This window comes from Echinops telfairi, unplaced genomic scaffold (assembly GCF_000313985.2).
Source record: "Echinops telfairi isolate 266 unplaced genomic scaffold, ASM31398v2 ScPeMD7_7429;HRSCAF=8467, whole genome shotgun sequence".
In the NCBI taxonomy this organism is placed as follows: Eukaryota; Metazoa; Chordata; class Mammalia; order Afrosoricida; family Tenrecidae; genus Echinops; species Echinops telfairi.
In genome coordinates this window covers 2,069,628-2,082,375 of record NW_022111329.1, presented here as the reverse complement: position 1 = coordinate 2,082,375, position 12,748 = coordinate 2,069,628, and the positions used below count along the sequence as shown (strand labels likewise).

Sequence of the window (12,748 nt, the reverse complement as noted above, 5' to 3'; positions counted from 1 at the left end):
AAGTAGAAAGCAAATGTTTTGAGAATGATGATGGCAACAAATGTACAAATGTGCTTGACACAATGGATGTATGTGATTGTGATAAGAGTTGTACAAGCTTCAAATAAAATGATTTAATAAATAAAAAATAAATGTAAGTGTGAAGAAAAGGACTCCTCTGACCAAATCAAAGCTAATATTTCTTAGCTATTATCTTAGCTATACTGTGGGTTTTGGGGGGTTTGGGGGCGGGAGGAGGGTGAGCACCTAGACTAGACAGAGGAGGAAAACAGCAAGAGAAAGAAAAATATTGAACAAACTGGAACCTGAGAAGCAAAAGATTCCACTTTTACTCACATGTGCTGCAGGTTGTTGTTTTTCAGAAATGCTTTATGAGCCACAAATTTTAATCCAGAGTCCACAATGGTCCTGTGAAAACATATAGTTGTACACACATTAGAACTAACAGGAAATGCCCATCTGACCATCACCAAGCACAGGAGAAACCTCAAGATACAGTGTGTTAGTCTGGGTACTTTAGGGAAACAAATCCACAGAAACTCGTATATAAGAGAGAGTTTTATATAAAGGTTAAGTGCATGTCAAGAAAACATCCCAACCCAGTGCTGCCCAAGCCCACAAGTCCAACATTAACCCATTAGCCCATATGTCCAACACCAATCCACAAAATCCTCATCCACCTCACAAACACACACTATGATGTCAACTGCAGGAGGAAAGCCGAGTCAGTGAATGTGTAGGCATCTCAGGGGTCTCCACACAGGTACTCCAGCAACCAGGACTGCTTCAGGGTAAGTCCCTGTGGCTTCTCCTCAGGGAGGTCTTGCAGGAAGTGAGCCTTGCAAGGGAACTGGCTAAGGCAGCTGCACCCTGGTCCCACCATCAGAAAGCAAGAGACCCGAGAACTAGAAAGGTGAAGCTCACCAAGCCATCTATCCCTCCGCCCTTCAATTAACCCCACATGTGTTTACTGGCCAGCTTGGGACAATAAACTAACTATCTCATACAGGAAGCAGGTCTTGAGTACTCACAGATTTTTCAGTCCCACATACGCGTCAACATCATCTTCGTTGATGATTTCTAACCTTTTCTGATTTGCAATGTAACTGCAAAACAAAAGAAAAATAACAGTGCAAACCCTTAACTCAGCAATTTAGTAAAAGCAAGGCAGAACAGGCACTTCTATCCAACCTCACCCGGTGCCCAAGGCAATTCCTTCACGTTCATCAACCTCCATATTTTTTGTTTTATTTACATACAGCAAAGGAAGACAAAGTGAGTGCAACCAAGAAGAAACCATGACTGACCAGGGAGACAGACTTCATTTTTCACCCTCATCTTTTCCCACTCTTGTTGTAGCTAGCAATTTCACTTTGCCTCTCTTTTCAAGGTAGCACCTGTGTACACAGGTGAAGCTAACTCAAAAATATAGACACTCCCTCTCAAAAGGTGTCTCACTCATATTGTGGCAGATACAGGAATGGATCTTCATGTTACTGTTATATAAGAAAGTCACAGCTCACTTCCAAGATAAACAATCATTCCCTCCTTCGACCTTCCAGGGCATTGAAGGAGATTTACTTTTCATCTCATACCCCTCTTTCTTCTCCTATGTCTTTACAAGTAAGAATACCAAGGACTCCTTAGAGGACCCCCATTTCCTAAACATCTCCTCCCCACAGTGCCCAGTGTTGGGGACAGGAGCTCATCTCTTCCAACTCCTTCCTAGCCCTTCAAGTAACAGAACGACTCCACCTTGACAATGATGATTGGTTTGGAGGCTGGCTTGTGACTTAAGATATGCCAATGAGCATTTTCCCTGTGATGGAAGAGAATAATGCTGGGAGAGACATGGTTGTCTCTTTCTCCGAGATGTAGGTTAAGGATGGCGCAGGCCTAGGGCTCTACGTGAATGACGTCAAAAGGAAAAAGAGCTGTAAAATGACAAAAAAGCAACAGAAGCTGAAACGTCTGCAGGAGCTCTTGGATCCAGCAGGCCCTGAGGCCACAGGCCACCTACCAGATTTATGTCATTCGCGACCAATAAAGTCTCTAGACATGGAAAGACAAAGCTAAATTGAAATTATCATCAAAGGTATCTTAATTAGTAAAGTACATCAGCTTGAAGCACTCACCGTGCTCCTTTGAAAATTATTTTTGTGTGGTCACATTGAAAATGGCAACGTGAAAGCCTGGGCATGAAGCTCTAAGATAATGAGAGCAAAACCCAGTCAGACCAAGCTCACTGCCATCAAGTCAAAGAGGATTCGGAGCAACCCTATAGGACAGGGTGGAACTGCCCCTGTGAGTTTCTAAGGCTGTAACTCTTTATGGATGTAGAACACCACACTTTCTCCCAAGAAAAGCTGGTGGTTTCAAACTGCTGACCTGGCAGTGAGCAGGGGTCCCTAATGAAGGCAAAGGGCAGCACAATTTGAAGAATGGAACCAGTGTTTCGGAATTGTATTTGTAGAAACCATTAAAGTGGTGAATCTTTGATGATGTATGCTTTCACCATTTAAAAAACATTTTAGACTATTATTACATGATGGAATTACCTGAACTCTAATTTGTTGTCCACAGTAATTTGAATACCTGTCTATTCAATTGTCTTAGATAACAACCTCTTTGAAGATACACTGTTATAATTCCAACGATACACCACAGCACATAGCACAGTGCCTCCCTTGCACAAGGTAGGTACTCAAGGGATGATGGATGGATGGATGGATGGATGGATGGATGGATGGATGGATGGATGGATGGATGATCACACAAAATTAATAGTAACATAGGTACCAAATAACATTATAACAGGATCAATTTTCCCTCCTCTTTTTGGAAGAAATTAAGATAGAAATTTAATATATTTATGAGTCAAAATGTTCATCCTCAATTCTCAAAGGTCCTATAAAAACCCCAAACTGTATGTATATTAGAACTAACCAGTGATATCTACCTGACTGTAATAAAGCATAAAAAAACCTTTTTGAAACAACAGACAAATTCTGAGTACTCACATATTTTCCACATTTTAGTATATAGTATATCATAATATGCATAATATGTTATTGTATTTTAACATATTCCAACTAAGGAATTAAAAACAAACGTACTTCTGCTGCTACTAATACAAGCTAATTTTTGTTATAAAACAATACTAATCAATTGAGGAGATAATATGGCCTCTCTGGGTCTTCCACACATTGTTTTATAAATGATGGTAAGATATATGGTAGAAAGATTTGGGCACCCCTTTTTAAGGAAATCAATTTTAAAAACAAAATAAGCAAATGCTCCAAAACAACAAAATGAGGCCCAAGAGAAGATTGTTTAAAAGGGACCAACACAAGCAAAGCTGCCTGTTACAGAGGAAAGGCACTGGCAAGACGGGCAGTGGCTTCCCCTGGCAGGCCCTCCGCGCCCTCTCTCTCGGCCTGGCCCTCAGCAGACACACAGGATGGACGTGTGCCCTCTCGGCCTACCACCGCACACAGAGACCTGGGATCCCTGCTCAACAGTAACAAAGTTCAATACCGAGTTTTTCATGAAATGTGCTAAAACTATGACACTTTAGAGATGTTTTCCCAAGACGGTCATTCTCCTCACGTTTTTAATAGAGAACACACTGACCTCGCCCTTCTAGGGTATCTTGCAAAAAGAACTGCCTTCAAGACAGCCCTAAATATTGGTGCCTTTTAAAATAATGTATTGTCAGGAAAAGGGGGAGATCATGTGGGCAAGGTAGTCTTTGGATGACCTAGCAGCTGTCGGTGTTGGGTCACCTGAGAGGGCTGCAGCGCTCAGGGGCTTACTTCGTCAATGTGTGTGGCACAAGCACTGTCAAGAACTTTCCTTTTAGTTATTTATGCTCTTTGTTCTATTTGTCCTTCATTTTCACCATACATTTAACTCCTATACACCCCTGAAGGATGCGATGAAATACGGTGGGTTAGCTTGAATAAAAAAGGAAAACCCAGAGGAAAGAATTAAAAAAAAAAAATGTGGAGGCATCAATGGGGTCAGGAATTGGGTTCAAAAATGTACACTCTTAAACAGTGGTTCTCAATCTTCCTAATGCCGCAACCCTTTAGTACAGTTCCTCATGATGTGGTGGCTCCCCAACCATAAAACTATTTTCGTTGCTACTTCATAACTGTAATTTTTCTACTGTTATGAATCAGGCAACTCCTGTGAAAGGGTCATTTGACCCCCAAAGGGGTCTCGACCCACAGGTTGAGAACCGCTGCCCTAAAGGCTTGTGCAAACAGTTCATGCACTGGGCTTGTGAGAGAGTGGCAGTGTCTTCGTAAAAAGACCTGGAGATCTACTTCCAAAAAATGTTTGTTTAAGCCAAACACTGGAAATCCATTGGCGCATAGTCCTACTCTGACCCATGTGGGACCGTCATGCATCAGAACAGACTGGACTGCAAATGGTTGTAGGAGAGAGAGGTGAGTGACAGACTCTTAAATTAGCATCTGTAAAGATGCTCACTCACCCTAAAGGGATCTGCAGATGGAAGCTAAACAAAAATGGTCATTCAAAAGGCAATTTCTTTTGAACTTTGACAATAGAAAGCATCTCTCAGCATGTGGAAATAGCCCTAGTAGCCTACTGGGTTGGGCATTGAGCTGCTTTGTGGTCTGTGGTTCGAACCCACCAGGAGATCCATGGTAGAAAGAAGAGGCTGCCTGTTCCTATAAAGATTTACAATCTCAGAATCCCCACAGAGCACTTCTGCTCTGTCCTGTAAAGTCATTCAGAATCAAAATCAATCCAATGGCAGTGGGTGGTGGAAGCATGTGGGGAATTTCTGTATTGCACTGCTGGAGAATGTGTAAATTGGTAAAACCACTTCAAAGAGCATTTTATCAGTATTTTAGAAAATTGTATCTAAGCACACTTTATGATCCAGAAATTCCATTTCTAGTTATTCATCCAAGAGAAATGTTCACAAATATACAAAAATATTCATTGTGACATGAAGTCACAATGTCAAAGTCAGAGTCAAAAGTTGGAAACAACTCATGCCCATCAATACAAAAACAGGAAAATGAAGTGTGATAAATACATATGTGAGAATGAATTAGATCTATGTATTTTAACTGAAAGAGATCCCCATGCCAATTAAGAAAATAAATAAAATTTCATAGAGAGCTTTAAAATTACACCGAAAACAAGATAATACGACGTTCACAGTCAAATACATACATCAAATATAAAAAAGAGGGTTGGAAGAAGGTCAGCTCAAGAAGAGGGGAGTGGGCCTTGGGGTAGAGCAACTTACGCTATTCAGGTATTTCTTTTGTCAGAAAAGAATATGCATGTCATAAATAAGACAAAAATGGTAAAAGCATGAGTTCTTGGATGTAACATGTGAAATGACTGCTATGTCGTTACATTCTAAGGTTTCCTTTAAAAAATGTATGAAGTAAGGGAAGGACAGAGGTGGACGTGAGAACCTGAGTGAAAGAAGAAGAAAAACAAAGGAAGAAAGTAAAGAGAAGAGATAAAAGGAAGGAAAGTCAAGGGAAGCCAAGTGAAGAGACTAGAGAGGTTGGGTCCTCAGTGTTTCCAGAAGAAAGTGGACAAGTGATGCTGAGCTGAAATCCGTGGTCCTCAGGACCACAGGACCGCGCACCATAAAGGCAGTCTGAGTCTCTGCTCTTGGCCCTGAGCAGGGACCAGAAAACTAAGGAACATGCTGGGGTGCCCCCTACTGGTGATTTCCTGCTGCCTCAACAAAGGTCTTGGCAAGGTATGTCCTTTTGGATCCTTCATATCCTTGCCCCTGGTCAGAGGAGTGACAGCTGCAGGAACAAACTAGGTTTCGGAAGGAGGGAAGCAGAGCCAGGTGAGGGCAGATAACTAGAAGATGCACTCAATAGGCCATGCAGACCGGCTTTCCCCCAGAAAGCTGCTTCGGAGGAGGAGCAGCTGGTGAGTTTGAGTCACCAACCTCAGCCCAACATTTAATCCACCGCACCACTCCTTCCAGGGACCCTGCAACACTTGGATATTGTTTGAATTCTTAATGGGCAACGCTAAAATGTTTTTTCTACTCAGAACATTCTTCTTCCATCAACTGAGAATTTTTTATCATTGTTTAGCATTAACTTTCTGACTGTACTTCAGAAATAGAGGGGAGTATGCTTTGTAGCCACAGTGAAATTTTTCTATTAGCCTATCCAACTAGCCAACTAACTGGTTAGCTCCCCCCAAAGGAGGGGGAGTTAGTCACCTCCTGGCAACCCCATTTCCTGGTACAGAGAGAATATTGAAGGGATGCCTGCTGATGTTAAAGCAATTGAACAGATACACCGATCCTCCATTACAATGTTTCCAATCCCACTTGCAACAACCAGACTTAAGCACTCATGCATAAAAGTGACACTCTACAGAGTGAGGGAAACAAACAAAAAACAAAACTAGTTGCCACCCAGCCATTCCAATACGTGGTAAACCTACATGTGTCAGAACTGTGCGCCATGAGGTTGACTTTTCTGAAGCAGATCTCCAAGCCTTTCCCCCAGGCCCCTCTGGAGGGACTCAAACACCCGGCCTTTCAGTCTGCAGCCAAAGGTGTTAGCCACTGAGCCACTCAGCGACTCCAACTAGCAAATGAAGATGGCAATAGCATAACATAACATAGCTTTACTTACCATGCAGAAACAAAGATATCAAAGACAACAATTTGCAGGCAAATTTTGTTTGCTCAATCAAGAAGGGACTTTAGATTAAATATGCATATGCTTCATATTCAAACCAACTGCTTATTTATATTTCTAAATAATAAAAACTAAATTGCCCGAGCCCTTGAGTCCTTCAGTCTAGGGAATGGAAGACTAGCTACAAATGGCATCCAAACTCTTCCAACCGAACACTTCTTCATCTGGAGGGAGCTGACATAGTGAGTAGGAACAGCGGTCTCTGTAAGAGTCTTTGCTGGCGGGGCACAAATAAAAAGTTCCAAAAGGCAGTGCAAACATCTAAACTGGAGGGCTCAGTGAAAGACGCCACAACATACCACTGGGCTTATCAGTGCAAGGCAAATGGAGATAGTACTTTGAGGTCAGGCTTTGAAGGGTGACCAGAAAGCTGACAGGGAATTAGAGAACAAGTAAAATCCATACTGTTTGTCATCTTGCTTCATATTGTCACCAAAGGTTCCTAGTCTCAAATGTCATTCAGAGCTTTTACAAAGACATTTTCTTTAGGAGAAGGAATTTCTTCTCCTTAGACGGATCAAAAACTCTTATAAGTGACTTTTGGGGAAAGGAGAGAGAAGATGCCATTTTAGAAAAATTCACGGAAACATTGCTGAATAGCAGCTTCCTGGGAAAGGTACTGGTCACATTTGCACAGATTTCCTCTGTGCATTCACACCCTGTCACGTGATTCCTCCAGGTGGTCCTCCCAAATAACAAGCAGTGGTTTCGGAGGCATCTCCCTAAGTATGTGAGTTTGCCGGGAGTATTACTCAAAAGCAACATCCCTTTGGCCCAGACTTTATGACCCGAGCTGAACTTCGGAAATGAATTAAAAGGGAATGGAGCAACATCCCAGCATGGAGGAGGGAACCAGTGGAGAAGTCTGAGGGGCCGACCCCAATCCCAACTACATGGACACCTGCCCCTCCCCACAGAAGAATTTATTTCAGAGGACAGCATTGAAGCTGCAGGTGGGGGAGAGAGACATGTCTGATAAGAGCACACAGAGGCAAATGAAGGGGGAGGAAGAGAGAGTGGAGCACATCCTGGCCCACCAAGCCTTGATGACAATATTCCCACTCAGAGCAGCCAATCCACAGAGAAAATCATATGACTGGCCCCATTATGAGACATGACATCCATTACTGACCCATAGCCCTACAGGGGACAATACTGGAGACACAATGTGGGAATTGCACCCGATCTGATCCCACCACACCGAGGTAAAACACTAAGGGCATGCAACAGAACAGCAAGGGGAACAGAGCAACAAAGTCCCAAGGAAGTACCAAAAACAGACTTTGGGGCCAGGGTTTGGCACCCCATCAGACTCAACCGGAAAACACTCCTAAGGGCCAACAAACAGTCCTTGCACTAACTACAGGCTTTTCTTTGCTGCTGTTGTTGTTATTGGCTTTTTGCTGTTGCTTTGTTTTCTTTTCTTTTGTTGCTATGTTTTGCTCTTGGTTTTGTGCATGTTATTATCTCCGCAAGTCTGTCTAAATAAGATAGACAGGATAAACAATCTAGAGGAGAAAACAACAGGACTGACAGTTCCAGGGGGACATGGGAGAGGGGGAGGTGGGGAGAAAGGTAGTGGTGTTAACAAACCCAGGGACAAGGGAACAATAAGTGATCCAAATCAGTGGTGAGGAGGGTGTAGGAGGCTTGGTAGGCATGATCAAAAGTAATGTAACTGAGAGGAATTTCTGAAACCCAAATGAAGGCTGAGCATGATAGCGGGACAAGAGGAAAGTAAAAGGAAAAATAGGAAAGGGCTGGGAGGCAAAGGGCATTTATAGAGGTCTAAATAAAGGCATGCCCATATGTAAATATATTTTATATGAGAATGGGGAAATAGATCTATGTGCACATATTTATAGGTAACAGCTAGACATTGGACCTCCACTCAAGTACTCCCTCAATCCAAGAATACTTTGTTTTATTAAACTGGCATTCCAGGATGCTCACCTTCCCGACACGATCTCTGAAGACAAATGGGTACATAAGCAAATGTGGTGAAGAAAGCTGATGAAGCCCAGCTATCAAAAGATATAGCGTCTGGGGTCTTAAAGGCTTGATGATAAAGAAGCTGCCATCTAGCTCAGAAGCAACAAAGCCTACATGGATGAACCACACCAACCTGTGTGATCACGTGGTGTCAAAGGGATCACTCAGGTATCAGGCATCACAGAACAAAAACTCATATCATTGTTAATGAGGGGGAGTGCAGAGTGGGGACCCAAAGACCATCTGTAGGCAACTGGACATCCCCTTACAGAAAGGTCATGGGGAGGAGATGAGCCATCAGGGGGCAGTGTAGCAATGATGAAACATACAACTTTCCTATAGTTCTTTAATGCTTCCTCCCTGCCCCCCCCCCCACTATCATGATCCAAATTCTACCTTACAAATCCACCTAGACCAGAGGATGTACACTGGTACAGATAAGAGTTGGAAACATAGGGAATCCAGGACAAATGATCCCTTCAGGACCAGTGGTGAGAGTGGTGATACCGGGAGGGTTGAGGGAAGGTGGGGTTGAAAGGGGGAACCAATTACAAGGATGTACATATAACCTCCTCCCTGGGGGATGGACAACAGAATAGTGGGTGAAGGGAGACATCGAACAGTGTAAGATATGACAAAATAATAATTTATGAATTATCAAGGGTTCATGAGGAAGGGGGGAGGGAGGAGGGAGGGGGAAAATGAGGAGCTGATGCCAGGGGCTTAAGTGGAGAACAAATGTTTTGAGAATGATGAGGGCAATGAATGGACAAATGTGCTTTACACAACTGATATATGTATGGATTGTGATAAGAGTTGTATTAAGTCCCTAAAAAAATGATTTTTTTTTTAAAAAAGGGAATGGGAATATCAGGGAATATTTCAATGGGCGACTCTTCAAATTGCAATCCCTTTCTACAGTCATGTCTTTTCTTCCCCAAATAAACAGAAAAACAGAGAAAGCTAGACGATAAGCAAAATAGATAGATGTCAGTTAGCCAAATTATAGAAAGTTAGATCAACTGATAAAAGTTAACAGAGCTCGGACTCCATTCTCTACAACCAAGGGAGGAAAACATTTCAACACTGATAGAGTTCTCTCAGACAAGGGATGCCTTTCACAGAAAATGTGATGATTCTAAAACAAACAAACAAAAATAGCTACTAGCCTCTGGGTCCCAAAAAGATGTGGAGAAAGAATTTTGAAATTCATCCCATGAGCAGGAGCAGATAATGCTGCCATAGGCCATAGAACATTCAGAACCCCCTCTTCATCTACAACCCTATTCTTGAGAAGGGACATGCCACCTCCACTGGGTGAGCACATACATGGAAAGAAAACCCATATGATCCTGTTCAAATCGGGATCCAATTGTCTCTCAGTCCAACTTCCTTTTGACCACAGACATAGAAGTAAGTCAAAACAAACATCAACCACAAAACAAATACAGTGCTCTCAAGTTGATTAGTACTCAGCGACCCTACAGGATTGAGTAGAACTCACAGGGCTTCAAGGCTGTAAAGCTTTACAGAAGCATGCTGCACAGCGGCAAATATGTTCAAGACACCCACCTTTTGGCTAGCAGCTAAATACTCAACCATCGCAGCACAGGGTTACAAGAGCACCAATAGTCCCCTTTTAGAAGGTATTATGCAGAGAAGCCCTGGTAGTATAGTGGGTTACAAGTTGGGCTGGATCTGAATCCAGATCTTCCTACCTCCAAAATTTGAGCTTGTGGCCTCTCCGTCAGGCCTGTGAACTTATAAATCCAGCAACTTTGATAAGGACTAGCATCTCCACTCTCTATATCATAGACTTCTCAAATGACCAGGGCCTAAAAACAAAATCACTAATAACAAAGAACAGGGGAATATCGCCGGGTGCTCTCAGGTATGACAGCTACATCAGGCTACAATAATAGAGTTTTCTTCAGAACCTTCAGTGCCACCCTCTGAGAACAGCATGTTCCCAGAACAATCCAGACACCCTGCAACTAAAGAATCCAAGTGCATGGAAAACAAGAAGGTGTGTGGTAAGCATCCACTACCAGCTTTACCTCTAACTTCCTCCTTGTGCCTCAGTTGCTTTTTCTGTAAAATTTAGTCACAATTGAAACTGTCACCTGGCTGCTGGGAAAATTGAAAACTGCTTGAGCACACAAGAGAAACACAATGAATGTCAGTCTGTGGGTGGCCCAAATGGTCTAATGCCATCCAAATAGCCAAAAGGTTGGGAGTCTGAACCTACCCAGAGGTAACCTGAAGATAGGTCGTGGTAGCTAAACATCAAGGCCTTGAAAACCTCGGCATCAGTTCTACTCGGCATGTATGGCGTCACCTGAGTTAGTGGCACTCTGAGCCGGGGTTGACTTGATGGCAACTAACAACATTAACAACAAGTCAGTGGGCGACTTGTCCACTGACTAACGTGAGTATAACCTTACCACATCTCCAGGGCCCACATCTATGAAAGAGGAAATTTGGACCTGATGATATATAAGTTCTCTACAGCACAAAAATTGGAAAATACGATGAAAAATTACTAGTAGTTACCAGAGGTGGTCAAAGTAGTGAGAACAGAATTATCGCTGAAGGGACCCTGAGATCTGTGTGGAAATGGATAACGGTGATAGTAACACAACAGGGCAAATGTAATTAATCCCACAGAACTGTATACTTCAAAATGATTAAAATGGCAAACTTTTTGTTCTATATATTTTATCACCATGAGAATTTTTAAACAGCTCTGAAATATTCTAAAGAAAAGGAAATAACACTCTGCTTAAAGTGTTGATCCACATTGGAGGCACAGTGCAGGAATTGTGCCCCATCTGACCCCACCACCAAAAGCACTCCTAAAAGTCAACAAACAGGCTTGGAACAATTTACCGGCTTTTCTTTTTACTGTCCTTGGTTTTTGTTGGTTGTTTTTTGTTTGTTTGTTTTGTTTTTTGCTGTCATTTTGTTTTGCTCTATCTTGTTTTTGTGCTTATTATTGTTTCTGCATGTCTGCCTAGATAAGATAGGGAGGATAAAGAATCCCATGGAGAAAACAATGGATCCAATGGTTCTGGAGAGACACCAAAGGGGAGAAGATAGGGAAAGGGAGTGGGTGTTAACCAATCCAGGGACAAGGGAACAACAAGTGATCGAAAATCAATGGCAAGGAGGGCATAGCATGCCTGGTAGGGCTTGATCAAGGCTCAATGTAACCAAGAGGAATTATTGAAACCAGAATAAAGGCTGAGCATGATAGTGGGACAAGAGGAAAGTAAAAGGAAATAGAGGAACGAACTAGGAGGCAAAGGCCACTTACAGAGTTCTTAAAACAGGCATGTACATATGTAAATATATTTATATATAATGACAGGTAAATAGATCTATATATTTCATATATTTATATGTTAAGTATCAAGGTAGCAGACAGACATTGGGTCTCTACTCAAGTACTCCCTCAACGCAAAAACACTTTATTCTAATAAACTGGCATTTCGTGATGCTCACCTTCCCAACACGATCACTGAAGACAAATGGGTGCATAAGCAAATGTTAAGAAAGATGATGGTGCCTGGCTGTCAAAAGACATAGGATCTGGGGTATTAAAGGCTTGAAGATAAACAAGAGGCCATCTAGCTGAGAAGCAACCAAGTCCACAAGGAAGAAGCACACCAGCCTGTGTGATCATGAGGTGTCAATGGGATCGGGTATCAGGCATCAAAGACCCAGAACAAAAAGTCATATCACAATGTGAGTGAGAGGGAGTGCAGAGTGGAGACCCAAAGTTCATCTGTAGACAATTGGACATCCCCTTACAGAAGAGTCACAAGGAAGAGATGAGCCAGTCAGGGTGTAGTATGGCACCAATGAAACATACAACTTTCCTCTATTTCTTTAATGCTTCCTCCCCTCCACCATCATGATCCCAATTCTGCCTTACAAATCTGGCTAGACCAGAGGATGTACACTGGTACAGATAAGAGCTGGAAACACAGGGAATCCAGGACAGATACACCCCTCAGGACCAA

General features: G+C 42.5%; 1 protein-coding gene across 5 annotated transcripts in view; it reads right to left on the bottom strand.

Annotated features, from left to right (window-relative positions):
* NTRK2 (neurotrophic receptor tyrosine kinase 2) overlaps window positions 1–12,748 on the bottom strand; it is a 514,715-nt gene that overhangs the window by 469,159 nt on the left and 32,808 nt on the right. For all 5 annotated transcript variants that reach the window (XM_004715969.2, XM_004715970.3, XM_004715971.2 and 2 more), the window contains exons 2-3: window positions 1,032–1,106; window positions 337–408 (exon numbers count right to left, since the gene is read on the bottom strand). In XM_004715969.2, the coding sequence (XP_004716026.1) occupies window positions 337–408; window positions 1,032–1,106 (147 nt within the window). The remainder of the gene's footprint in view (window positions 1–336; window positions 409–1,031; window positions 1,107–12,748) is intronic.